Source organism: Columba livia, chromosome 4 (genome assembly GCF_036013475.1).
Source record: "Columba livia isolate bColLiv1 breed racing homer chromosome 4, bColLiv1.pat.W.v2, whole genome shotgun sequence".
Lineage (NCBI taxonomy): Eukaryota > Metazoa > Chordata > Aves > Columbiformes > Columbidae > Columba > Columba livia.
This window is the reverse complement of record NC_088605.1, coordinates 11638935-11663189: the sequence shown is the minus strand read 5'-3', so window position 1 is coordinate 11663189 and position 24255 is coordinate 11638935. Positions and strand designations below refer to the sequence as shown.

Here is a 24255-nt window from a genome sequence, read left to right as displayed (position 1 = left end):
CTGCAGCCGCCGCCGTCCCCGCCTCAGGAACTGACGAGAGCAGTCTGCGACGCGCCCCGCCTCCTCCGGCAGGGGGGAGGTGGCAATGGGGCTGGTGGGCACGGTAGCGGTGTGGGATGGCGGTGCCGCCGCGCTGCCCCACGGCTTCTGGGCGGCCGTGCGCGTCTGGCTGGAGAAGCCGCAGGTGGCCAACAGGCGGCTGTGCGGCGCCGCCATCGAGGCGGAGGGGATGGTGCCGCTCGGGGAGGGCGGAGAAGCATTTCCCCCTCTCGTCGCCGAGTGGGGAGGCGGGAACGGCGCGGGGCAGGAGGGGCGAGCGTCGCCCGGCGGGCTGGCGGAGCTGGGTCGGCTGTGGAGGGAGGTGCGCGGGCAGCTGTCGGTGGGGCAGGGGCAGCTGCTGCCGCCCCTCACGCCGTGGGGCGGCCCGGGTTGCCACTGCGAGCTCCGCGCTGTGCTGAGGACGCTGCTGCCCCGGGGGCGGCCGCTCGGCCCGCCCGCCCCGCCGACCAAGGAGCTGGCGGTGCAAGGTGAGCGGAAGCCCCGGGACGGGGAGAGGGGGCGGGGTGCCGGGCCCCCTCCTGGACGGGGTGGCGGGAGCTGCCGCTGGCGCCGGAGCGCAGCCTGCGGGTCTGTTGTGGACCTGTGCCATCCGAGGTTGTCCCGCAAACGAGATAAATGCCACTTTTTTTTCCCGTCTTGTGGGAAGGCAGGTGGATTTTTTTTTTTTTCCTTACAGTGTGCTTAGATTTTATTATCTTTTGTTTTTATCTTTTTTTGTTGTGCTAGGAAGTGTCAACAGTTGAAATAGAAAATGTAGAGGTCAAACACATGTAAGACTTTGGCTTAAACAACCCCGGCTTCAACCTTAGGAAGGCGTAGTAGGGGAAGAGCTAAATGTTACTTACAAGGTACTGCCAGGATGGGAAAAACACTTGGGGAAGCCGGGCAGCCCGCTCCTGTGGAAGAGGTGTAGAAAATGCCTTGTCTTCTTGTTTTCCTTAAAAAGTAAAGGCAAGAAGCACTGTCATCGTGCAGGCTCCTGTCCTGACTAAGCTGCCCACACAAAAGTGCTGCTGTAGTGAAAACCTAATCACAGAACGTTAGGGATTGGAAGGGACCTCAAAGGATCATCTAGTCCAATCCCCCTGCTGGAGCAGGAACACCCAGATGAGGTTACACAGGAATGTGTCCAGGCGGGTTTTGAATGTCTCCAGAGGAGACTTCACAACCTTCCTGGGCAGCCTGTTCCAGTGCTCTGTTACCCTCAATGATGGGAGAAGTTGCGGTAGCATTTAAAAGTGTACAGTTTGTGGAAACAGTAGGCAGCTGCCTGGCCAAGCTGAACTGTTTGCATCAGCTTTCATATTGGTCAGTATTGCTTAAAAATTAAGTTTGGTCTTTTTGGTTTTAATGTTTTGTAGGTGCTTACATTATATGATGGTAATATGCTGCAGTAAATCCTATTAATGCAAGGAAACTTATATAGGTTTGACGTTGACACATTTTAAAGATAAATTTTGGATAATTTTTGACAGGAATTCACAATTCCAGACCCAATTAAATTTACAGTTCAAAAAGACCTATAGTCCTTTACAGGGACAGCTGACTTAGGATGCTCTTGTGACCAGTGGTTGTTATGAGGAGGGCCTGAAAGAGCTGGGTCTGTTCAGCCTTTAGAAGAGAAGGCTGAGAGGGGTTCTTATTTATGCTTATAAATATCTCAAGAGTGGATGTCAAGATGGGACCAGACTCCTTTCAGTGGATAGGATGAGGGGCAATGGGCAGAGACTGAAGTGTAGAAGGTTCCATTTGAGTATGAGGAGAAACTTCTTTACTTTGGGGGTACCAAAGCACTGGAGCAGGCTGCCCAGAGAGGTTGTGGAGTCTCCTTCTTTGGAGACATTCAAACCCACCTGAACACCTTCCTGTGTAAACTCATCTGGGTGTTCTGCTCTGGCAGGGGGATTGGACTGGATGATCTTTTGAGGTCCTTTCTGAACCCTAACATTCTGTGATTCTGTGATGCCATATGGACTATAGTAAAAGCTTTTACAGTCACTTTTTCAAAAGGATATAGGGACTAAATACGAAGATAAAAAAAATAGCAGCATGTGAGTACTAGTTTGTATCGTGCCATTCATATTTTGCTGCAGTCTCCTTTTTATTTGTAACTTATTTCAAAAGAACACACTCTTCCCCTCTCTCTGTTTTTACTTGTGTAGGAGTTAATTGTAGTACATGCATGGTTGGTATTAGAGAATGAAATGTGACAAAAGTTGCAGGATATCTTCTTGAAATATGGTAGAGGCACTCAAAGGGGTGACCAGCTGTTTGTCAGCCCATCTCAGCTCTTCCATAATCTCTGGTTTTTGGAATCTGTTGCTCGACATAAACATTTTATTCCACAGGTGATAAATACCATTGAAATCAGTAGCATGGTTGCTGAACATAGCTTAATATCTTAACATGATAGAAGTGCCTTCACCTAAAACCAGGTTTTCTCAGGTAACCTCCTTTCAGAGTTATGAGAGATTAGAGATGGATAATGTTGTGTTTTTCCCCCATGTTTAGGCCGGGAGCTCTAACTGGGAAAGCTGCATGGAAGTGTAGCTATACTTAATTGTAATAACACAGCAGAACTGTTAGATACTGATAATACTATTGATTATTTTTTAATATTTCATTGCTCTTTTATCTAATACCAGGGTGGTATGTAAGTCTCCAGTAATTTAAAATGTGCTTCCCAGGATTCCAGTTTTACTGGGGAGGAGGGCAAAGCAGCAGTTTTGTGCCAGAAAAATCTCACTATCTGGCTTTTACTTTATTCAAATGTTTAAGTGTAAAGAATGTGAATAGTTTTACTGATGAGCGTTAGGTATTTTGTTTAACGTCATGCAACAGAATGTGAAATTTTGAGAATTCAAACAATTCAGTAGTTTCAGATGTCAGGCACATTGAGAAATCGATCTTTTCTGAGCATCGCAGTTCTTCCTGCATTGTCCTAGATCTTGTCTCACTAATTTGTGCTTAAAAGTACTAAAGAACCAAAAGTTTATTGTAGTGCTAAGCAGGATGGTTAGCACCATGGACTAATATATGACTATTTACCTATCTTTCAGATGTTTACAATGGAACTGTGACCTTTCTGCCTTTGGAGGAAAACAGTGAAGGAAAATACCAGATTAAAAAGTGCAATATTTATCAAATTCAACTTACACACATAAAAGATGAAGAATGGTAAGTGCTGGGAGAGAGGAAGCAAACCCTGAATTACTGTAGGGATCGCACTATGTTTTAGTGTTGGCATCTGTGTGAATTGGTTTGCATAAATTGGTGCTTGATTGGTAAATGGCAGCAGATGTGTGATCTTAAGTGCACAGTATTCAGTTAAAAGTGAAACATCAGCAGTACCCAAATAAACACAAAACAAATCTGCTTCAGCTTTTAATGTATGCATTGACCGTACATGTGTGTAGTCTAGAAGAATATGTGTATTCTGATCAGGAGGAATGATCTATGCCTGTGAGAAGGGTCAGGTTCTGTGGTTGAGGGTGAAATTGGAGCTGCTGTTTGGAACTGCTGGGCTTCTAGTCATTGAACTGTAGACCATTGCAGCTTGGTCCTGAGCATCTGAGGGCATAGCTATAATGAAATCTAAATAAAGGCAGATGATGTAATAATTAAATGTACCAACTGATGTATTTTTCTCCTAAACTTTCTTCTTGTTTTATGAACTTCACAAATTCACTTTTACTAGTTAGTCTTTGGCTATATTGCTAAATAACGTTGTTCGTCACATGTGAGTCCTCAGTTGTGTTAAATGTAGCATGGACTCTCCCGTACCATGTTTCAATTGGCAGTTAATGAGCTGTCTAACAAAATTCAGAGGAGACTATTCAATTATTCAGTAACTTCACCGTTTTATTTTCATTTTGGTTTTGTGTATTATTTATTTCCTTATTCCCTGCTCTACTTTTACACCTCTGCTTGTTTGTTTTGTTTTGTTTTTCCACTTAATCATTCTTTACTCTTTTTATGAGGTAGCTGAGATAATGAAATATGCTGTATTCATAATAAGTTTTTATTTTATTTTTAAAGGTCTGTGTCTGTTGTAGCTGCATTTCCAGAAGACTGGTTTTCAGATGGAATTGCATACCCCAAACTAGAATGGCTTGGAAGTGAACTTTTATCCAAACTGGCAAAATGGTCTGTGGAGCAAAAGCCCAGTGAATTTAAAAGTACACTCTCGCTCATTTCAATAGCAAAATACAGCAAAGTTTATCAAGACCTTAAAGAAAAATACAAAGAGATGGTAAAGGTAAGTTTGGCAGTAAATGTAAATGCCGTAGTAATATGCTTTCTTATATTTTCTGTTGTTTTTTTAGTGAAACTTCTTCCACTAAATTATTTTTCTACTAAAAGAAGCAATTTAATTTAAATGTATGGTTTTTTGGTGGTGTTTTTTTGTTTGTTTGTTGTTTTTTGTTTGTTTGTTTTGTGTTTGTTTTTAGTTTTGTTGTTTTTTGGTGGTTTTTTTGGAGGGGGGCGGGGACTAATTTAGTGTTTGTAAGAACTGAACTGAAAAAGCCAGATTTGGAGTGAAATTCACACTAAATATCTAGAGGAGTTAGGTATTTTCCAGAATGTTTCTCATCAAATAAGAAGCAAGCAGTAGGTCAGTCATTCACACTAGAAGACATAAATAAAGCACCTCATTTTCCAAAATCTGAAAGGGTCTGGAAATAGCACCAGTTTGCACATAGATTCAATTTCCTATTACTCTTCTTCAGTTTGGATGCAAATGTTGTTTGAGTTAGAGGAGCAATGCTGTACTATTTTTTTTGTCCTGAGGATCCTGAAAAATTACAGTGATCATCTTAAGTGCTGTAAGAAAGTAATACCTATATCTTTATACACCTTTTCTTCAAGCAAAAATATTGGTAAATGCTTCTGGAAAACATATTGTGAAAGTGGTGAAAGGTTTTACTGTTGATATTTCTGTACTAATAGAAAGATATATGTGAGAGGAAAATTAGACTTGCAGGTGAGGTAGTGGTTTAGTCTTTAGCTCTGCCGTAGACTTAGTATAGCGTGGAGCATTTTAATCTTTGTTTCAATTCCTCATTTACAAAATAGGGATAATACTTCCACTTTCTGTCTATTACTTCAGATTTTGACTCTTTTGTTCTCTTGTGCCAGGATAATTCTATGCCTGTTAGGTTGTGAAAAAGATTTACAAATGCTCTTGTTATCAGTGTTGCACATAACAGGAATGGTATAAGTATTTTTTTCTGAAGGAGTTAAGTATGTGTCTCTATTACAGAGCAGATGCAGCAGTTTATTTGTTGTGAGCTGCACATATGGAGCCATAATGTCCTTGAAAGCTTTATTGACTGGATGACAGCAAACATTCTTTACACCACCATTCTTCTGTGTGACTCACAAAGTCAAGCAGTCTTTATTTACATTCTTTGTGTATAACTTTAATGAGGTTAAAATGTAAATTCATCAAGTGCAGAAACCCATTGAAGTCAATGAGTATCCAGATCACACTGACACTTCTTTAAGTGATTTCAGATGGTGCATACAGTAATTATATGTTTTCTCCTGAAGGTATGGCCTGAAGTGACAGATCCTGAGAAATTTGTTTATGAAGATGTTGCCATTGCCACTTACTTGCTGGTAAGGAACTGCTTTGCCTAGTAATATTCTATAAGGTTCTATTTCATAATAATAGGAATCAGTATTTTCATTTCATAGTTGTTGCATTCTTTAAAATAGAATGACCTGAAGTTATTACAGGCATACAAGGCGAAAAGAAAGGAAGTAGGAGAAATGATGTAGGTATTTGGGGGGTTGGGGTGTTCATTTTTTTTTTTGTTCTCATTTAAGCAGAGAGACAAAGTTCTTATTGCAATATTTTCAAGCATAAGTTAAACTGAAAGTGGAATTCTTGTCTGTATTAAAGTTGTATTGTATTCTGATCTTCACTGTTGTTACTTTCAACAGCATTTCAGGGGTTTGCAAGTAATAAGTTATAGCAGAAGGTAGGAATTTAATAATAGAATTGGAAAAAAAATAAGTTCGGAGAAATACTAAAACTTCTTTGTGAAGATATGATAAAGATTTGCAGTCCTGTGTCACAGAAAGTTCATGATAAACACAGACATGTATTGAATTTGTTAAGCGATAAAAAGCACTGATTTACCAGAAAAATGGTGGCTAGACAGAATGATTTGGAGATCAGAAGCAATTGTTTTATACATATTTCTACCATTATGTTAATTTTATGCTAAAAAACTTTTCACTGCTTTGCCTTTCACCGATGAAAGTTCAGCTCAGATCCCATCTTCAAATGCAATAAGGCTGATTTTATAAGCTAGGAATGCAGTTAAATGCATGGTATGGTTTTCTAAGGCACCTACCTATTGAAGAATCTAGGAAAATTCTGCCACCTGCAGTCACTACAAACTAAGTTTTTAAACAGTATCAAAATTTGTCACTATATAGGCACATAAATGTTTTTGACTGCTATCCAGAGTGTGGAAAGAGCATTGTTACCTTGAAATAGAATGTAGATACCTCTTACATCTTCTCTAAATCAGTATTTGTAGATAAGTTAGCTCATTTACAGAACTTGTTGAGGGCTAATTTATTTTGATAATTGACTGTTTAAACTTAGAACCTCAGTTTATTTTCCTATGAAGATTTTTTAAAACTGTCTGAGGAAGCTTGACTGACCTAGACCACTCTCCAAATCTTGTCACATTGGTGTGGCCGAACTTTATGCACCAGAGAAATAGTTAAGATGAAGTGGTCAGGTAGTTGGATTGTTGTAGGTCACTTTCAACTGAACTATTCTGTAATACTGGCTTGTGTAAAGAGCTATGTCATTTACTTACCATTTTTACCACCATGATAATTAGTTCCTATATGTTAGGATTTATAATAGTTGTAGCTACAGGAAAATTCTGTAATGATGCTCTTGTGCATAAAAACTTGCAAAGCATTTTCATTAGTGTTAGTTTACAGTGATAATGTGTTTTAGCAGACGTAGCAGTAATTTTCAGAAAGTTGTTAAAATAATCTAATAATTGGCTTCTATAACTGAAAGCTTAAAGTATGGTATTAATACCCTAACCTTCTTGCAAAAAAAATTTAGCTATCTGTATGATGGTATATAATAACTCATTATTTACAAGCATGTTAAATGGGTGGTTAAGAGAAGGTAAGTCCAGTGTTAAATTTTTATGGATTTATGGCATCTACATCTGACCTGGTTTTACTCTGCAGGCATATTAAGGTCACGTGCAGTCCAGGCACATGCCCAAAGGAGCAGCTATTCAGTTTGCATCATGAGAAACTTGGCAGAGGATGGAGGATGTGTGTGATCTGTGTAGGAGGTGGTTAGGGATTTTTGGGGTACAGCCTGGAGTGCAAAATTGCAATGATCTCTACATTTAAAAATGTAAGCACAGGCAGATAATCTCATGGATTATCTGCAGCTTTTTTCCCTCTGGCAGAACTGGCAAATTATCAAGCAGCAATGTTATAAATAGTAATTTTTGTGATTAAGTACTCTACATGATTTTGGTTAGACATAGTGAAAACCGGTGTGCAGAATCGATGAATGCATGCTCTATAACTTCTCACTGAAGGAAAAAAAATAGAGTTTTACAACAGTAGAAAGAGACTAATCTGTGCCCTAATTATGAATTATATAACTATGTAAAAGTAATTATGTACAGAGTAGGGACTAGAATTCGACTAAAAGCTTTGGGGTCTCTTTAGCCGATGTAGAATTTGGGGCAGCTGACTTGCTAGGTAAGTTACGCTTTGTTCGGTAGAAAGTGATGTTAAATGTACCAATATATAGCCAAATGATTACAAATAATGTTTTGGTGCATTATTTTTTCAGCTTTGCCCCCAATTCTTTCTTTAATACAGTAGATATAAATGCTTCTGTGGTGTTACTTGCAGAGACACTGTTGAAATTTGCTTGCTACTTCCCTCGCTTCATCTCTTGCACCATTTGTTTTGGCAGCTTATTTTACATTTATGCTGACTCTGGCCCAGGGCTGTATAGCCTTGACTAATTTCAACTTCCAGTGACTCAGAATGGAGTGTAGCATGTGCTTAGCACTTAGAAAATGATTGATATTTTGCAACCTAATTACTGCCAGTTTTAGTGGCTTGAGGTTTTTGTGGTTTTCTTCAAGTTATTTTCTCTGTGAGTACAGTGGATGTCTTCTGTCACATCTGCATTCTCCCAGCTTTCTCCTTTTATTTCCAATAACCTTTGCTGCTTTCTTAAAGGGAAACTTGAGAGCAGAAATCTAAAATGTTTTATTTTCTTGTCTTAGATTCTTTGGGAAGAAGAGAGAAAGGAAAAAGGATTGAGCAAGAAACAGTCATTTGTAGATCTTGGATGTGGAAATGGTCTACTGGTTCATATTCTAAACAATGAGGGGGTAAGTAGAGTGCTTTTTTAAATAACAATTAAAAAATAGAGATAGTCAATATTCTTGTTATGCTTTCCTTTTATCTGGCACAGAAATAGCCAAAATTCAGTTAATTCATGTTGCTAAAATATGATTTTTGTCACTCTAGTTCCAGGAAAAAAAAAATCCTAGCAGAGCTTTAGAAACCTTTCACTTATCTATCTGTTTTTATTAGTGCAATTCATTTCCATTCAAGGATATTTTTCTGAGATAAAAAAAACTAAGAGAGAAAAGAAAAAGTAATGGTGTAATTTAGTTATGCTGTAGACAAAGCAAAAAGGAATGGGGAATGTTAACATAGAGATTCTCTCTCACCAGATATTTTTAATGAAGTTCATGTTATCAAAGTTGAATTCTACTTGTCCTGTCCTGTTTTTCTATATATTTAAAAATGATCTTGGAATTTCTTACCTGTGCAATGGCTAACAACATACTGTGCTTTTGGGCGTGAAAATGTGGCAACAGCAAAATTCATTTTTTTGGGGGCGTAGTTTCTGAAACAGCAACAAAAATGATCAGTGAGATTGGAGGAAAAAACAAACAAAGCACAACGAAACAAACAAACAACAACAACAACAACAAAAAAAGCCAAACCAAAACAGCAGTGAAGTTGGGTTCACACAGCGAAAAGTGTGTTTGGACTTCAGCAGCCTAACTGACTTCAGTTGTTGAAAGGTGGTTTTCCCAGCAAGGGCTGCTTAGAGTAGCACTCTTCTCTGAGCCATGTGGGTGCTACAGTAATACCTTACAAAAGGTTTTGATATTTTAAAAACAGACAAACAGAAAACAATACTCTGCTTTTACTTTTGTAGAGATGCAGATTTTCTAGAGCAGTCTTGATAGGTGTGCCCAGATAAAGTTTCAAACCAGTTATATGCTAATGTTTCCCAGTCCTTTCTTATTTAGAAGAGACAGAGGGGATTAGAAGTACTCAGCTTCTGCCTGAAATAATGAAGCTGTGTTTTATTCTGTGTCTAAATTTTAGTATGAATTAAATAATCAGTGTTAATATGTATGTTTATTGAGCCTGTTTGACAACTTCTACTAAAAGTAATACTTAAAAGTGGTACTTTTTGTTGTTCAAATATTTCAGCATTCAGGTAGAGGAATTGATGTGAGGAGAAGAAAAATATGGGACATGTATGGACCAGAAACTCATTTAGAGGTATTATGCAAATGTATGTCGGTCTTACAGATTTGTAACTTTATTCATTTGTTCATTGCTTCTAGTTGTGTTGATGCAAATGTAATCAAACATACGGGTTTGTAGGCAGTTGTCTAAAGTGATCTGTGGGTTTGCTGTGATGCCACCCATACATCCCCTGAAACCATAAAGTAAGTTGTAAAGTGGATCATTAGAGCAAAATGCTGTATTTGAATGTTTGGAAGTTGCTTACTTTTTAGCTGAGAAGACTAGCATGATTTCCTACTGCATGTACAGACATGCATGCTATAAAACAATCTTTGATTTTACTGGAACATCAATATTAAGTATCATTGTTTGTACCACCATACCTCAGAAAAGATGTTATTAGTATCCAGATTCAGAGTAGTTTATTCTTGAAAGTGGTTCTCACCTTCTAGTGCTATGTGCTATTATGGGGACAAAATTGTTGAACATCAAAGTAGCCAATCCTCAGCTGTATTGACCTTGTGGTAAGTAACTGCAATAATAGCCTTTAAAAAAACTAGCAGGAAAATGAGCCTGAAAGAGGGATTATATTTCAAGTTCCACATTAGTATTTTTATGAGAACAGGAACAATTTCAGCACAGGAACATTCACTCTAACTCCAGCTGTTCTTGGTCTGATACTCATTAAAGTGTGGAACTGATGAACAGTTGCCCTTTGGAGATGAGGTGTTCCTGATCTCTTGTTCTCTAGACTCCTAAAATTTCTCACTGTTCTCTCAAAAGTTGTCAGCTTCCAATATATTAAAATAATTTTCTGTCTGTAGTTATTCTCTAGTAGTTTTGTTTAAATGTTAATTTGACATATCTTTGAGTGCTGACAACTTAGCATTAAATCAACAAAAGAGCAGCAGTTTTCACAGATGGGAGACTGAGCTTTCACAGTCTTGTGCAGCCTTCTCTTTGCCACTCTGCCATTTTGGGTGCAGATTGCCAAAACTGCCAGATTCCTTTGCTGCAGTCTGCAACCAGATCTTACAGAAATGTTTCAAGAAACAATCCAAAACATCAAGCTGTGGTGCTGCTTCATTCCTGTTATGTATTCCTATATATTGAGGCACGTCTGATCATACCAAATAGAACCTTCTCTTCCTTCATATTATATATTCCTTTTCCTGCCCAAGTTTCAGTGTTGTGGAAATCTTTGAATTTTATATATTGATTTCATATTAAGGTCTGGCTGTTCACAGTTTCTCAGATTTCTTGACTCTGTCCCACACAATATCCTCGTCTCTAAATTGGAGAGGCATGGATTCGATGGATGGACTGCTTGGTGGATAAGGAATTGGCTGGATGGTTGCACTTAAAGAGTTGCACTTGAAGAGTGCATTCAGGAGAGGGGAACTGGGATGTAACAGAGGTAGTCTTGCTGAAATTCCTTATGAAGTGTTGTTTCTTTAATTCCTCTATAGAGATACTATGATGCACATACATGTGACTTTTGACTTCCTAAACCAGGCATTTTGTCTATAAAGTATGGACGTAATCTTCAGGGCTTTTCCTAAAGGCCCGTGGAGGTTCAAATTTGAAACTTTTTTTCCAAATCTGCCCAATAATTATTTAATAATTATTTTGAGGTTCATACACATTTTTAGAGAAGAGTATGTTTATGTACTTCTATATTATCAGCATCTTTAAGTACCTTCTTTGCTGAACTTAGATCTAGGTAAGAAAATGTGTATGAGAAAGACAAACATGAAGGCACTCTAGAACTTTTGAAATTTAACCTGTGTGAAGAATTAATCCAATTTGGTGGTTGGTTATTTTTTGTTTTGACTTTTTTTAAGACCATCAGAATAGGTTATTCTTGAGACTAATAACTATTCTGTGAGTCAATATTGTGGTGGGAAGACTTCTGTGCTGAACTCTCCTGGGTTCATATCTATTTAATTTCCATGAGGAAATTGCTATTCTAAAGGCCAACAAAGAAGCCTTCTTTTTGTAACCTTTCGTTTCCTATTTTTGCTTCTGATTTTGCACGTATCATGAGGTATTCTTGGTATAGCTTGGAAGGGGATGGAATGGCAACATAGACAAGAGGGAAAGTGTTATCTGGATTAGATTTATTATATGTGAATGATAGTATGTGAAGAGTGGTGTTCTGTGTACTAGGATTTGATTTGGGAAGAGTCTGTGAAAGAAGAGAAGGCTGTAGTGAAGCTGCATTCTGATTAATTGCTGCGTGAGTCCTAGGACTATAAAACATAGTAAACTAAGTGACTTTCTGAAAAATTGAATCCACACATACATGTGACAGAATGAGAATGGCAAGAGACATAATCCAATGTATGGTATTTGTTTACAAATATTTAGCATGCCAGGTATCTTAATCAGAATTGTTATGTCACTCTTTGTCTGACGAATATTTTGTGGGTAGCTGTTGAAAAATTACTTTTTTTAGCTATAAAAAATTACTACTTGGCAAAAGTGCGGATTGAGGAGAATATTGGTGTCTGTGGTTCTCATTCACCTTGTATTTGTCAGCTTGTATGATTTTATATTGTCACTTAGTACTTTAAATGCATCTTATTTTTTAATAAAGAAACCTGTAATAAAATTCACTTGATATATTGTTTGTTTTTTTAGGAATCTACAATCATACCAGGTGACAGTCATCTCTTTCCAGATACTGACTGGCTCATAGGAAACCATTCAGATGAATTAACACCATGGATACCTGTAATTGCATCTAGGTACTTGTGGAGGGAGGGCAACAGGAGGGAAGGAATTGGAAGACAAAACAAAGCATAATTACTTATGTGCGGTTGGTGAAAACCATCACTTTTGCAGCCACACCTGCTGTCCTTGCAGGACCTGCTGCTTTTGATGCCAAATGATTATTTTTACAAAATGTTTCTCTTCCTGTGGTGAAGCACAGATGGAATATTTACTTTCTCATAGAATTCAGTACAGCATTTTGGTTTTGAAGTTAAAAAAACAGAACTGATTTTTATTCTTTAGATGCTTGTCTGTTGTTTGGTTGTGGTTTTTTTAAGTAAAATTTCTGTTGGTTCTGCCTTTTGTTGAACCGTCGTGCTCTTCACAACCACTTACAATAGTTTAGTATCTAGAGATTTAGTCCTGCAAACCAAGTTGGCACAGGAATTTGCTACAGCAAATATTTTGTGAAACAATACATTTGATTATGCTAATAGATCTACTGAAATAGGAACATAAATATTATTTCATGAAGCTCTGTCACGTAACAAAAATTTCCATTATTGCTTGTATCTGATGGGATATTTGTTAGATTTGTGTGTTCTCTGAAATAACTTTCCATTCAGCAATTTGTTATCCTTTTTGTAGGTCTTCCTATTCATGTTGCTACTTTGTGCTGCCATGCTGCTTCTTTGATTTCCATGGAAAATACAGCCGAAGACAAAGCAAGAAAACTCAGTACAGAGAATATCTCGATTTTGTTGCCCAAGTGGGATTTGTGTGTGGCTTTCATGTGGAAGAAGATTGCCTTAGAATTCCATCAACAAAAAGGGTAATTTTGGACTGTGTAGGGCTTTTATCTTTGTTGTTGTTGTTGTTGCTGGCTCTCTGAAGCATATGATGTTTGTTCATTATTGTTGTTGTAAGATGAAACTATAGTCTGTTGCATTACTTGAGACAATATGCTCTGTAGAGATAATAAAAATACTCATTGTTTTCTTGGGTAATCTGCTCTTAATGTCATAGGTACGATCCTAAACAATGAATGGAAGGTTTTATGGTTATTTCTTATGCCATCCTATAGGATGGAAAACTTATGAAACTCATTTTTTGCCTTAATTTTTCCAGCTGCCTGTGTTGCTTATTTGTACCTAATTTTGCTCGTTTTCATGTCCCATAAAAATCGAAATGTTCTCAGAATAGGAAGAGGTGTCCTATTTTAATTTCGTAAATAATCTGAGGGTCAGGAATAATCTTTTTGTTCTCTGCTTATATGGCATGATGGATTATGGTTTGATTCCTAGATCTCTTCTGTGGTGCCAATATTTGAAAACTAAAATTAAAAAACCCTCAGATGTTAACGAGCATTGAATTTGTCTGGATATCTCCTGTAGGTAGATTTAGAAGTCTGCATGCAGGTGTGGGGGATATGTGTAAGTATGGGACTCTGTATAAGTGGTGATTTACCTGTTTCTACTAAAACAGGTTTGCCTTGTTGGAAAAAATAGGACCTATCCACCTACAGATTGTGCTCTGATTGACAAGCAGATAACACAGTTTATTGATAATCGTCAGACCTGTGCTGTGGTCACATGTGACGGAAGAGTTGGATTTAATCACAAGGATCGCACGGATGGTGTCTGCAAAGAACTGCCTGAAAATGTGACTGAGACTGCTGGTACAACTTGGATGCCTGGATTTCAACCCAGAGAAAAAGTAGAACAAATCAGAAATTGTGCTTCTCTTCCTCGGGATTTTGTAGATGATGTTGTTCTCAGCGTGGCAAACTTGCTGTTAAATGCAGCCCCTCAAAAATCATGTTCTAATATGCATGGTGAAAATACGGATACCTGGAATCAAGGAGGTGAAGTTGTCTTTCCTTTATATTATTTTGCTTTTGCTGGTAGAGGATGTCTCTTCCAATGAATTTACATGTTTGTAAATTTAGTAAGTGAAATGCATCTTAGGAAATACCAAACAAGTACAGTAGCAATCAAATGTGCTTTTTTTCCTGGTGTTTTCTTGCACTCTGGGATGGAAATAAGACATATAAGAATATTTTTAAATTGGTGTGGGGGTTTTTTTCCCTCTGCACTTCAATACTAGGACAGAATCAATTTTTATTAAAAAAGTGAACCGAAACAAACCCAGAACAGAACACTGCATCTGTTTGGGGAGAATATTAAGTTTCTTCTACAATGGTCACATAATAATTAGCTATAATTATGTGACAATTCGGTAAGAATTGCTTTGAAGTGCCATTTGTTTATGACATGATTAGGAATATTTAGTTTAGCTTTGGGAAGGGAAAGAATACAAGTCACTGTTAATTCAGCTCTCCCTACTAGCATAATTCAATACTCCTCTGTCCATTTCTGTTATTTACTCACTGTAGTTTGTCATGTTACTGCAGAACCTTTGAGCCATTCCCTGTTCTCTCTAACTACATCATGTAAACAGTGCTTATTGCAGTGAGGGTTATCACAGAATGTCAGGGATTGGAAGGGACCTCAAAAGATCATCTAGTCTAATCCCCCTGCCAGAGCAAGAACACCCAGATGAGGTTACACAGGAACATGTCCAGGTGGGTTTTGAATGTCTCTGGAGTAGGAGACTCCACAACTCCCCTGGGCAGCCTGTTCCAGTGTCTGTCACCCTCACTGAGAAGAAGTTTCTTCTCAAATTTAAGTGGAACCTCCTGTTTTCCTGTTTGTACCCACTACCCCTTGTCCTACCATTTGTTGTCACTGAGAAAAGGCTGGCTCCATCCTTGCGATACCCACCCTTTACATATTTATAAATATGAATGAGGTCACCCCTCAGTCTTCCATTCTCCAAGCTAAAGAGCCCCAGCTCCCTCAGCCTTTCCTCACACGGGAGATGCTCCACTCCCTTAATCGTTTTTGTGGCTCTGCACTGGACTCTCTCCAGCAGTTCCCTGTCCTTCTGGAACTGAGGGCCCCAGAACTGGACACAATATTCCAGGTGTGGTCTCACCAGGGCAGAGTAGAGGGGAAGGAGAACCTCTCTCGGCCTACTAACCAACCCCCTTCTAACACATCCCAGGATGCCATTGGGCTTCTTGGCCACAAGGGCACAGTGCTGGCTCATGGTCATCCTGTTGTCCACCAGAACCCCCAGGTCCCTTTCCCCTGCACTGCTCTCTAATGGATCATTCCCCAACTTATACTGGAACCTGGGGTTGTTCTTGCCCAGATGCTACTATATGATGCTGTAAAAAAAGCAGGGAAAACAGAAAATGTGTCTTAATGTGGAAATTCTGACTTGAGTCCTGTAGAATGAAAGCTGCTATTTTACAGATAATATACATATAAAATATATATCATGCATGATATTGGGAGTACAAAGTTGCTGCGGTACTCGTAGATAATTCATAGATTCTGCTCATGATCATTAATTTATAGAAAAGCTAAATTTTCTTAGGATATTATATATGTATTTTTAATAGCTATGCCATTATTTATTGCAGAAAGCCTTTCCTTGAAAGAAGTAGCAGAACACTTAAATAAAGAGACTTTAAAAAGGCTGAAAAGTGAATATGGAGGCCTGCAGACACTACTTAAGAACAATCACCAAGTATTTGAAGGTAAAAAAGGGGTTTTGGGTTTTTTCGTTTTGTTTTTCTTGAATGATCTGTTTCATGTCCTCTCTGTGCAGTTAAAATCAACTGACAAAATTACTGTGGTGGTGTTTTTTTAATTGCTTTCTCTACCTTTGTGGAAAGCTGGATATTCTTTATGTGCCCATTGCTCCAAGATACTATTAGTAAAACTCTTTTGAATGAGATTGGTAGGGCATCTGTCATCCAAATGTTGTTCCAGACCGACTGGGTCTGAGAAGACAGCCTTTTAGTTAAAGTAGCTAAATTAATGCTATTGTTTGAGTTTTTGGTTTTTGTATAAAGTATTGATGAATTTGAGGCTGTCAAATGCAGAGAAAACTCACTAAAGCATTTAACTGAGGCAGTCTGGCTTTATCAAGCCCCACAGTGTAAATGCCAACACAAAACTAGTCTCCATAAGATCCGGTAACTGTGAGGCTCATTGTGTTCATATAGCCCGTGGTAGCATGGCAGAAATACTCTGTAGCAAGTGGCTGGCTGAGTTTGTTGATAGCTGGTTTTTGTTTTGTTTTGCCTTTTTTTTTTTCCTGTTGTAATATAGTGGTGGTGTGTTTTATTTTCTTGGGTTTTGGTTTTGTGGGTTTTTTTTCTTTTGGACAGTGTGGAGTTCTGCAAAAGTAAGGTCTAGCTTTGCAGTAACACAAGATCTTCCATGTTTTATCAGTATTTAAGGCTGCTTCAAATTTGGAAGTGATAACTTCTTCTGTCCCAAGAATTTACATCAGCTGTAAAATACTGATGAACTGATCCTTGGCAAATCATCCTGACTATGTGGCCTAGTTGTTGCCAGAGGTTAACTTAGACAAGTTTAACACCCACTGAGGATTTCTGTACACTTGGCAATTATAAAATGTGAAGCCATACTAAAATCCTTTTGAATTGGCATCCATTGAAAAGAGCTGGTCACACGGTATTCATTGTGTCTGAATTTGATTCCCTGGCATTAGGGGTGGGTGGGATAGATTTACAACCTGTTAGATGGAGTGTGCATTTTAATTTGGCATGGATGCTGTCTGCATATTATCTGTGCAGAAAGATTAGGATTAAAACCAACTTGTTCTCAGTAATTTACATTTGATGGAAAGCCCCTGGGGCTACAGTTGAGACCATTTGGTTCTTTCCTTTAGTAGCATGTCACCTTAACAAGGGACTTGCACCAGCAGGTGGTCTGGAAGGACATTGCTTACACCAAAGAGAAGAGAAGAACATGACTACAGCTCTTTTTCTCAAGTGTTTTTCTTTTAAAGACATGAAAAATGGATGGATGTGCACACACATACACAGAGAAAGGGGCTTGGTGTAACTGATCTGTGGCAGTTTCTTTTGATCAAGAACCTTGTCCAACATAGGACTGATTTTCTAGGGAAAGATTGAGAAAGATTTTAAAGCTCTGCTGAACCCACTTCTGGACTGGCTTTGAGTGAGTTCAGATCTATCTGTGTATCACAAGGAAACATGGAGGGATAAATTCATCCAGGCCTGAGTGTGTGATATTAAGCTTTCACTGGACTTGTTACTTTTGTATAGTGGTTATAACAATGCAGAATGGTATCAGTTAACTACGCCAAGCTACAAGCATGTGATACAGAAGGTATGATTGAAGCAGAATATGAACATAGAGCATGGCAACTTAGAAATGACAGGTTCCTCCCTTCTCATTTTCACTGTTGTTTTTAATCTCTCTTACTTCCCTTGTTTTGTTTACACATGTAAAGAGCTGACAGAGGTTCACAAATGTGTGTGTGCAGTTTATGGTCACAACATAGCAAATGAATTAAAAGTGCCAAATCTTTATTAACCAATGATAGTTCACTGTTGATTCATATGAAGGATTAGACTTGTCACCTCTCTGGTGCAGTATATTTTTGGGTGAGTGAACTATTGTTTTCGCAAGAACGTTTCTGTATATCAAAAGTAATAGAAGACTCTTCATAGATACTTTTGCTGATAACCATGTGTTAAAGGTGGAGTAATAAAGTTTTGAACATGGGAAGGATTACAGTGCTTGAAGTTGGAACTTCCGTGTCAGGACTTGTAATCTAAATTCAGACGATTTTAATCTAAATGATCCTAACTGCTATATTTAAAACAAACCTCTACAAAGGTGATACAAAGGTGCCTCAAGCTATTCAGCATCGCAGTAGAACATCTCACAGGGAAATCAATCAATTTGTCTTTGGACTGTGTCTATATTACCTCGCTTTGTTGTGCACTTCTTTCTATTTCTGTACAAGTGGCACAATTGGTTTTGCCTGAGCGATCCATTTGTAGAATACATATTTTATTCACTGAATGTCACCATGCATTTTTTCCAGTACACTTCCCATGGTTGTCTATTAACAGCTGCATTTTTGTTTGTCTTTAAATCTTAGTTCTAAATGGGAGAGTTCATATTCGTGACTGGAGAAAAGAGAAACCATCAAGGAAAACTAAGCCTGAAGTGAAACGACGCCTTTCAGCTGAAGCATTTAAAACACGTCTCTGTTGGTTTTTCATTCATCATCCTGATGGTTGTTCTCTGCCTTCTGAATCTTGCCCATATGCTCATGGGACTAAGGAGCTAAGACAGTCTCAGATTATTAAAAAGAAAAAGCATTTACAGTAATAAAATGCTGCCACTTAACTTTAAGCTGGTAAACATAATTGGATCTGTGATTGACTTCAGGACTGCCTGGTGCATGAAGATCTGTACAGTATGAAGGGTTTTTCCTCATTCCTGTGCATCTTATTTTCCAGTTGGTTTACAAGTTCTCCTGTAATTCTTTAATATTTTTATTAACATGGAAAAAGGTATAGTAAAGTATGTATATACTTTTGGATTTTGCTATGGCTTGTCTAACATGCGTTTGTATAAGTAGAAAAGTTTAATAACTTTATTTCTTGGGACACTCTTAATGATCCTTGATCAAATCTAATGTACATAATGCAGCATTTTCAAACCCTGAAAATTAGCTGTTTTGTTCCTAGTTTTCCAGGAAGATATAGGATTTCTTATAACTCACAGTGGCTCTTGGGAGTCAGAAATTTGAGAGAATTCAGAGCAGGCTGCCCAGAGAGGTGGTGGAGTCTCCTCCTCTGGAGACGTTCAAAACCCACCTGGACACATTCCTGTGCAATCTGCTCTGGTGAACCTGCTTTAGCAGGTGGGATGGACTAGATGATCTCCAGAGGTCCCTTCCAACCCCAACCACTCTGTGATTCTGAGATTTCACTCTTTCCTGACCTAACAGCTTCCTCTCCATGTTGCTATGGAGTAATACTATATATTACCTTTGCTTTCTTGGTCAGACCTGTTCCTTCTTTCCTTCCTTTTTTGTACTGATTCAAAATGAGTGTTGGTTTGAAGAGTAACTTTCTGGGAAATTATTGTGGAAGTCTTCACATGTAGGTGTAAGTTTTTAGGGTTCTGTAGGCCATGCTGTCCTCTTGCTCTTCATTAAAGTAAGGGGTAGCAGTAGAAAATGTATTTAATAATAAAGGAATGCTAGGGTTTCTGTTTATCAGCTAACAAAGGAACGTCTTGGCACCTTGAACAGGTTATGATTTTCTTTGGTAGACTATTATTTTCTTTAAAGGTTTAACTTAGCAGAAATGCCAATTATTACTCAGTGACAGTCATTGAACTGGTGTCATAATTCATATCAGTCAGCTCTGAAGTACTTGTAAAGTTCAATATCTGCTGTACGAGCTCTGAGGCAAGGAATCATGTTGGCTCTGGCCTGGTTTGTGTACTGATAGTGTGGAAACCCTGCTCTGATTTTTTAGTTCTGAGCCACATAAACTGCAGCTCCTATGAAGCAGGGCAGCACAGTAAGGGAATGCAGTTGATAGTGTACTTTCTGTTGTAAGAATCTCAGAAATATATTTAGCTTATTGAGGGGAAAAGAGTTGAGAAAAGTCATGGAATGTAACCAAGTGATGACATTGCTTCAGTTAGCCTTTATTTGGCTATGAGCAGGGTAAAAAGAGTTCCATAAGATGTTCAGTAACTGTGGTAAACATATTGATATGTTTGAGGAGGAGGAGCCCCCTGTAAAATTAATTTCATGCTGTCTCCAGATTGAAACTGTTTCCAGGTGGTGCAAAGAGCAAAACCAGACTTTCCATTCTTTTCCAGTCATTGGTATCTTATCTTAATGATTCAACTTGGGGTAGGATGTGTGTTTGGCTTGAAACAGATTATTTCCTGAGTTAGAGTTCACCTTTGGAGACCCTCGGAATTGTAGGCAGTCAGCGTTAAAAAGCTGGAAGAAGGTTGGATGTATTTTGGATTTGCTTTTTTTTTTCCTTCCAGTAAACAGGGAATGAAATACCTGCTTGACTCATTGAAGTCTCAAATAGACATGATAACACCAGTGAATTAGCTTTAAAACTACCTTTTTATATTATTTGTGCAATGTTATGATAACTAGCATAACATACTGTATTACAGTGGTACACTGCCTCCTTTGCATAGACTTCATTTCTGAACTCGCCAGTGTGCAGATCTGTCACAGATGGATGATGGCTCTTCCCCTTCCTCTTTGGCATCACTGTAGGTAGCAAGCCAGCCAGCAATCTCCTGTAATTACAGAAACTTCCCTGTTGTTTGGAGAAGTGGTAAGGGAACATTTTTGCATCCAAATACCTTCCCATTTAAATGCAGAATTATAGAAGGCTGGCAACTGCTGAAGGCGTAAAATAGAATCATTGCATTGTTTTGGTTGGAAAAGATCTTCAAGGTCATAGAGTCCAACCGTTAACCTGGTACTGCCAAATCGACCAGAAAACCATGTCCCTAAGCACCACATCTATGTGTCTTTTAAAGACCTCCAGGGATAGTGACTCCACCCCTTCCCTGGGCAGCCTGTTCCAATGCCTGACAACCCTTTAACTGAATAAATTTTTCCTAATATCCAACCTAAAACTCCCCTGGTGCAACTTGGGGCTGTTTCCTATCGTCCTATCACATGCTACTTGGTGGAAGAGACAACCCCCTCCGTGCTACAACCTCCTTTCAGGTAGTTGTAGACAGTGATAAGGTCTCCCCTCAGCCTCCTTTTCTCCAGGCTGAACAGCCCCAGTTCCCTCAGCTGCTCCTCATCACACTTGTGCTCCAGGCCCCTCACCAGCTTCATTGCCCTTCTCTGCACTCTCTCCAACACTTCAATGTCTTTCTTATGATGAGGGGCCCAAAACTGAACACAGGATTCAAGGTGCAGTGTCACCACCATCAAGTAACAGAGGCACAATCGCTTCCCTAGTCTTGCTGGCCACACTATTCCTGATACAAGCCAGGATTCTGTTGGCGTTTTTGGCCACCTGGGCACACTGCTGGCTCATGTTCAGCCTGCTGTCAATCAACACCCCCAGATCCCTCTCTTTGAGACACTTTCCAGCCACTCTTCCCTGAGCCTGTAGTGCGTGACCCACGTGCAGGACCTGGCACTTGGCCTTGTTGAACCTCATACAATTGGTCACAGCCCAATGATCCAGCTGGTCCAGCTGCCTCTGTATGGCCATCCAACTCTCCAGCAGATGAACACTCCCACCCAATTTGGTATCATCTGCAAACTTACTGAGGGTCTACTCTGTCCCCTTGTTCAGATTGTGGATAAAGATATTAGACAGAACTGGCCCAAACACTGAGCCCTGGGATCTACTTTATCTAAATAGCTCTACATTATCCAAATTCTGTATGTTGTTGATTTCTCTGTGATACACAGTCTTAATATAGCATTAATACAATATTCAGCTTTGGCAATGGATGAAACACTATACAGAGTAAGAATCAGTTTTGCTCTTGATGGAAAAGCTCTTGCTCCACAGTGGATTCCAGCATAAAGTCTCAGTTGTTCAGGTAACACTGTCATTTTACTCCTTAGTTTATTAACATCACTACCCATCAGTTAATTTGGCTTTATTTGAAGCCAGTTTTATAGAAGGAAAACACTTGTTGTCATAGATGCCTTACAAGAGTGAGAATATAAAGAGAAGATAGATATCAGATTGTGATCAGAAATGCTGACATCTAGAGATTTTGTATTTCCATCTGTAGATGAGCTACTGTTTCATTGATTTTATAAAAATATTCTAAATTAAATAAGAACAGAAAAATCTGTGTTTACATTCTCCCTTATAAACTTCAGTAAAAGACTAAATTTTAGTTTTTCACCAGATCCTTAAAACTGAAAAAAAATCACAGGACAGTATTTTCACTCATGGAGTATCTATATATAGCTTCACAACAGTCTATTTTCCGCTACATTTCAATCCAGGAAGATTTTCTGTGTATGTATCATTTGAATTGTCTGTTTATAATACTGCTGTTACTATTTTATGTTGTAAATTATTAACTAGATTTAGAGCAATTCCTAGAGGAAGCCTTCCAGCTTGTCTGGCAACACATACAGGCCTATAGATTTGCTTATAATAAAATTAAGCAGCTTCTTTGGGGCTTGGGGGCTTGTTTGTCCAGATTAAAAGTTTTAAATGATAATTAACTCTTTATCTGTCGTGATCTTGGCACGTTTTTGTGAGCTGGAATCTGGCTGTAGCTATATAAAGTAGACAAGAGTGAGCAATCAATAGCTTTGCTTAGGGCATCGTAATGGCAAATATTTCAGAATCAGCGGAGATGAGAAATAAAATCTGTAACAGTCCTACCAAGTGACAGCTACATCAAATATTGAGACAGGTGTCCACTGAAGTGTCTAAACATTTGGCATCCATGAAACTCAGACATTGTATTTTGTTATTGCTAGTAACTTCTGTTTATGTAATTGAAAGAGTGTTTTCATACAAAAATTGTGATTACTTGGGAGTTCACTGAGAGTGTAATGCTGTCATGTTACCATGAGGAATCCCTTTCACAGGCAACTTTTTCTGCTGTTATATCATGCTGGGCCTGTGAGTAGCATCTTGAGATTTTCCTCTGGGCTGTTGGCACATTTCCTCTTGCAGAAGCGGGTTGCTGCAGCATTTTAATGGTTTCATGTCTGGGCTTTGCCTGTTGTGAGTAATTTTTAGTGAACACTGTTATTTGGACCTGCTGTGTTTATGCAGTTCATTTGTATTATAACTTAATGTTCATATTTATCAGGTAGAAATACGTAAATAATTTAGTGCTCATTTACCATCCTATAAGTGCTGCTTTAAGCTACTTCTAATGGGGTGCTTCTACAATACTGCCAGCTGAAATCAGCTCAGCAATTGCAGCCCAGCTCCTGTCTTCCCTCTACAATTTTATTATTACAGGTTTCACTGGCTCTAACTGGGTGAGTGCAGCTTCACATTCCTTTGTGGCAGGAGCATTATGGCAAATTTTTGTTCAGAGATCAGTGGATCCATCTGCAGTAGCTTCTCGGTGAGACACCTTGAGCTTCACCCAAAGCCGTGTGTCCTGCCCTTCCCAGGTACGTGGTGCTCTGCACGTTCCAGGGGCAGGGGGTGGCTGCTGAGGCTGAGAGCACCTGCCATACTGTGAAAACACCCTCGTTCAAGCTGCCAGTCAGTCTTCTTGTCTGACAGCTGCCCAGACGCTGTCTACAAAACCAAAACAGTCTTCTCCCAGACAGCCTGCCCAGAATTTTGAATACTTTGGTGATTGCTTCGCTGTAGTAGCAATAAGGAATCTGTCCTTGCTGCTAGTTGGTATTATGAGTGTGATGTACACAGAGATAAAACAGCTGTGACATTAGAGTCTTTGCTGTGGATTGTAGGCTTCATGTTAGTAGGTTTTAATGTAGTGAATGAACATGGAACTGAGAGATGAAGGGGAAGATTGTTTGCCCTTTTCTCATGTACAAAATACTGAGAGAGCAGAGAGTTTTCAAGTTGCCTGTCTTCTGCCAGTGCATCACACTTTTTGTTTTCTTTGAATGCGTAGCCTTCCCAGGGGCAATGCTTTTATTTTGCAGCATCACGGTGTCTTCACTGGCCTTTGGTGCATCATGAGGAAATCCATCTAGTACAGGCATTGCTATCCTTATTTCTGTTATACTATGGAATAACATAGACATACTAATTTTGGTCTTTTTTTTTAATCTTCTATTTTATTTAATGTTTGTTTTGTCAGATTGTTTTAGGAACTTGAAATCCCATAGTAAACACATCACCTGTTAGTATTGATCTGATAATGCTGTGAACATAAATATTGAACCTTTGCATTGAGTTTAGCCTAGCAGCCATATTCTTTCTTGTATTTGGAATCTAAGCAGATATGGAATGCTTTTGAGTGAGAGAAGTCTTCTGTTTCTTGAAAAGCTTTAATTATCAGGTATTTT

General features: G+C 38.8%; 2 protein-coding genes across 10 annotated transcripts in view; one reads left to right on the top strand and one right to left on the bottom strand.

Annotated features, from left to right (window-relative positions):
- Nucleotides 1-217, bottom strand: part of ACOX3 (acyl-CoA oxidase 3, pristanoyl) — a 35960-nt gene extending 35743 nt beyond the window's left edge. For 3 of the 8 annotated variants that reach the window (XM_065062565.1, XM_065062562.1, XM_065062568.1), the window contains exon 1: nt 1-140. The gene's annotated coding sequence lies outside the window, so the exon portion shown is untranslated. The other 5 variants (XM_065062566.1, XM_065062570.1, XM_065062563.1 and 2 more) reach the window with 3 other exon arrangements.
- TRMT44 (tRNA methyltransferase 44 homolog) lies at nt 86-22478 on the top strand. 2 transcript variants are annotated; one of them, XM_065062598.1, is made up of 11 exons: nt 86-527; nt 3120-3237; nt 4099-4318; nt 5614-5682; nt 8364-8471; nt 9595-9666; nt 12277-12383; nt 12997-13180; nt 13834-14212; nt 15839-15955; nt 18364-22478. In XM_065062598.1, the coding sequence occupies exons 1-11, from the start codon at nt 86-88 to the stop codon at nt 18594-18596; spliced, it is 2049 nt and encodes a 682-aa protein (XP_064918670.1). In that variant the 3' UTR covers nt 18597-22478. The 2 variants fall into 2 exon arrangements, with proteins under 2 accessions (XP_064918670.1, XP_064918672.1); XM_065062600.1 differs by lacking the exon at nt 9595-9666.
- The last annotated feature ends 1777 nt before the right edge of the window (nt 22479-24255 follow it).

What these genes read in the sequence shown, in the direction of transcription:
- TRMT44 (XM_065062598.1), top strand. Translation starts at nt 86, where the DNA reads ATGGGGCTGGTGGGCACGGTAGCGGTGTGGGATGGCGGTGCCGCCGCG. An exon ending in CAAGGAGCTGGCGGTGCAAG is followed by an intron (nt 528 to 3,119) that starts GTGAGCGGAAGC and finishes CCTATCTTTCAG; the next exon opens with ATGTTTACAATGGAACTGTG. An exon ending in AATACAAAGAGATGGTAAAG is followed by an intron (nt 4,319 to 5,613) that starts GTAAGTTTGGCA and finishes TTTCTCCTGAAG; the next exon opens with GTATGGCCTGAAGTGACAGA.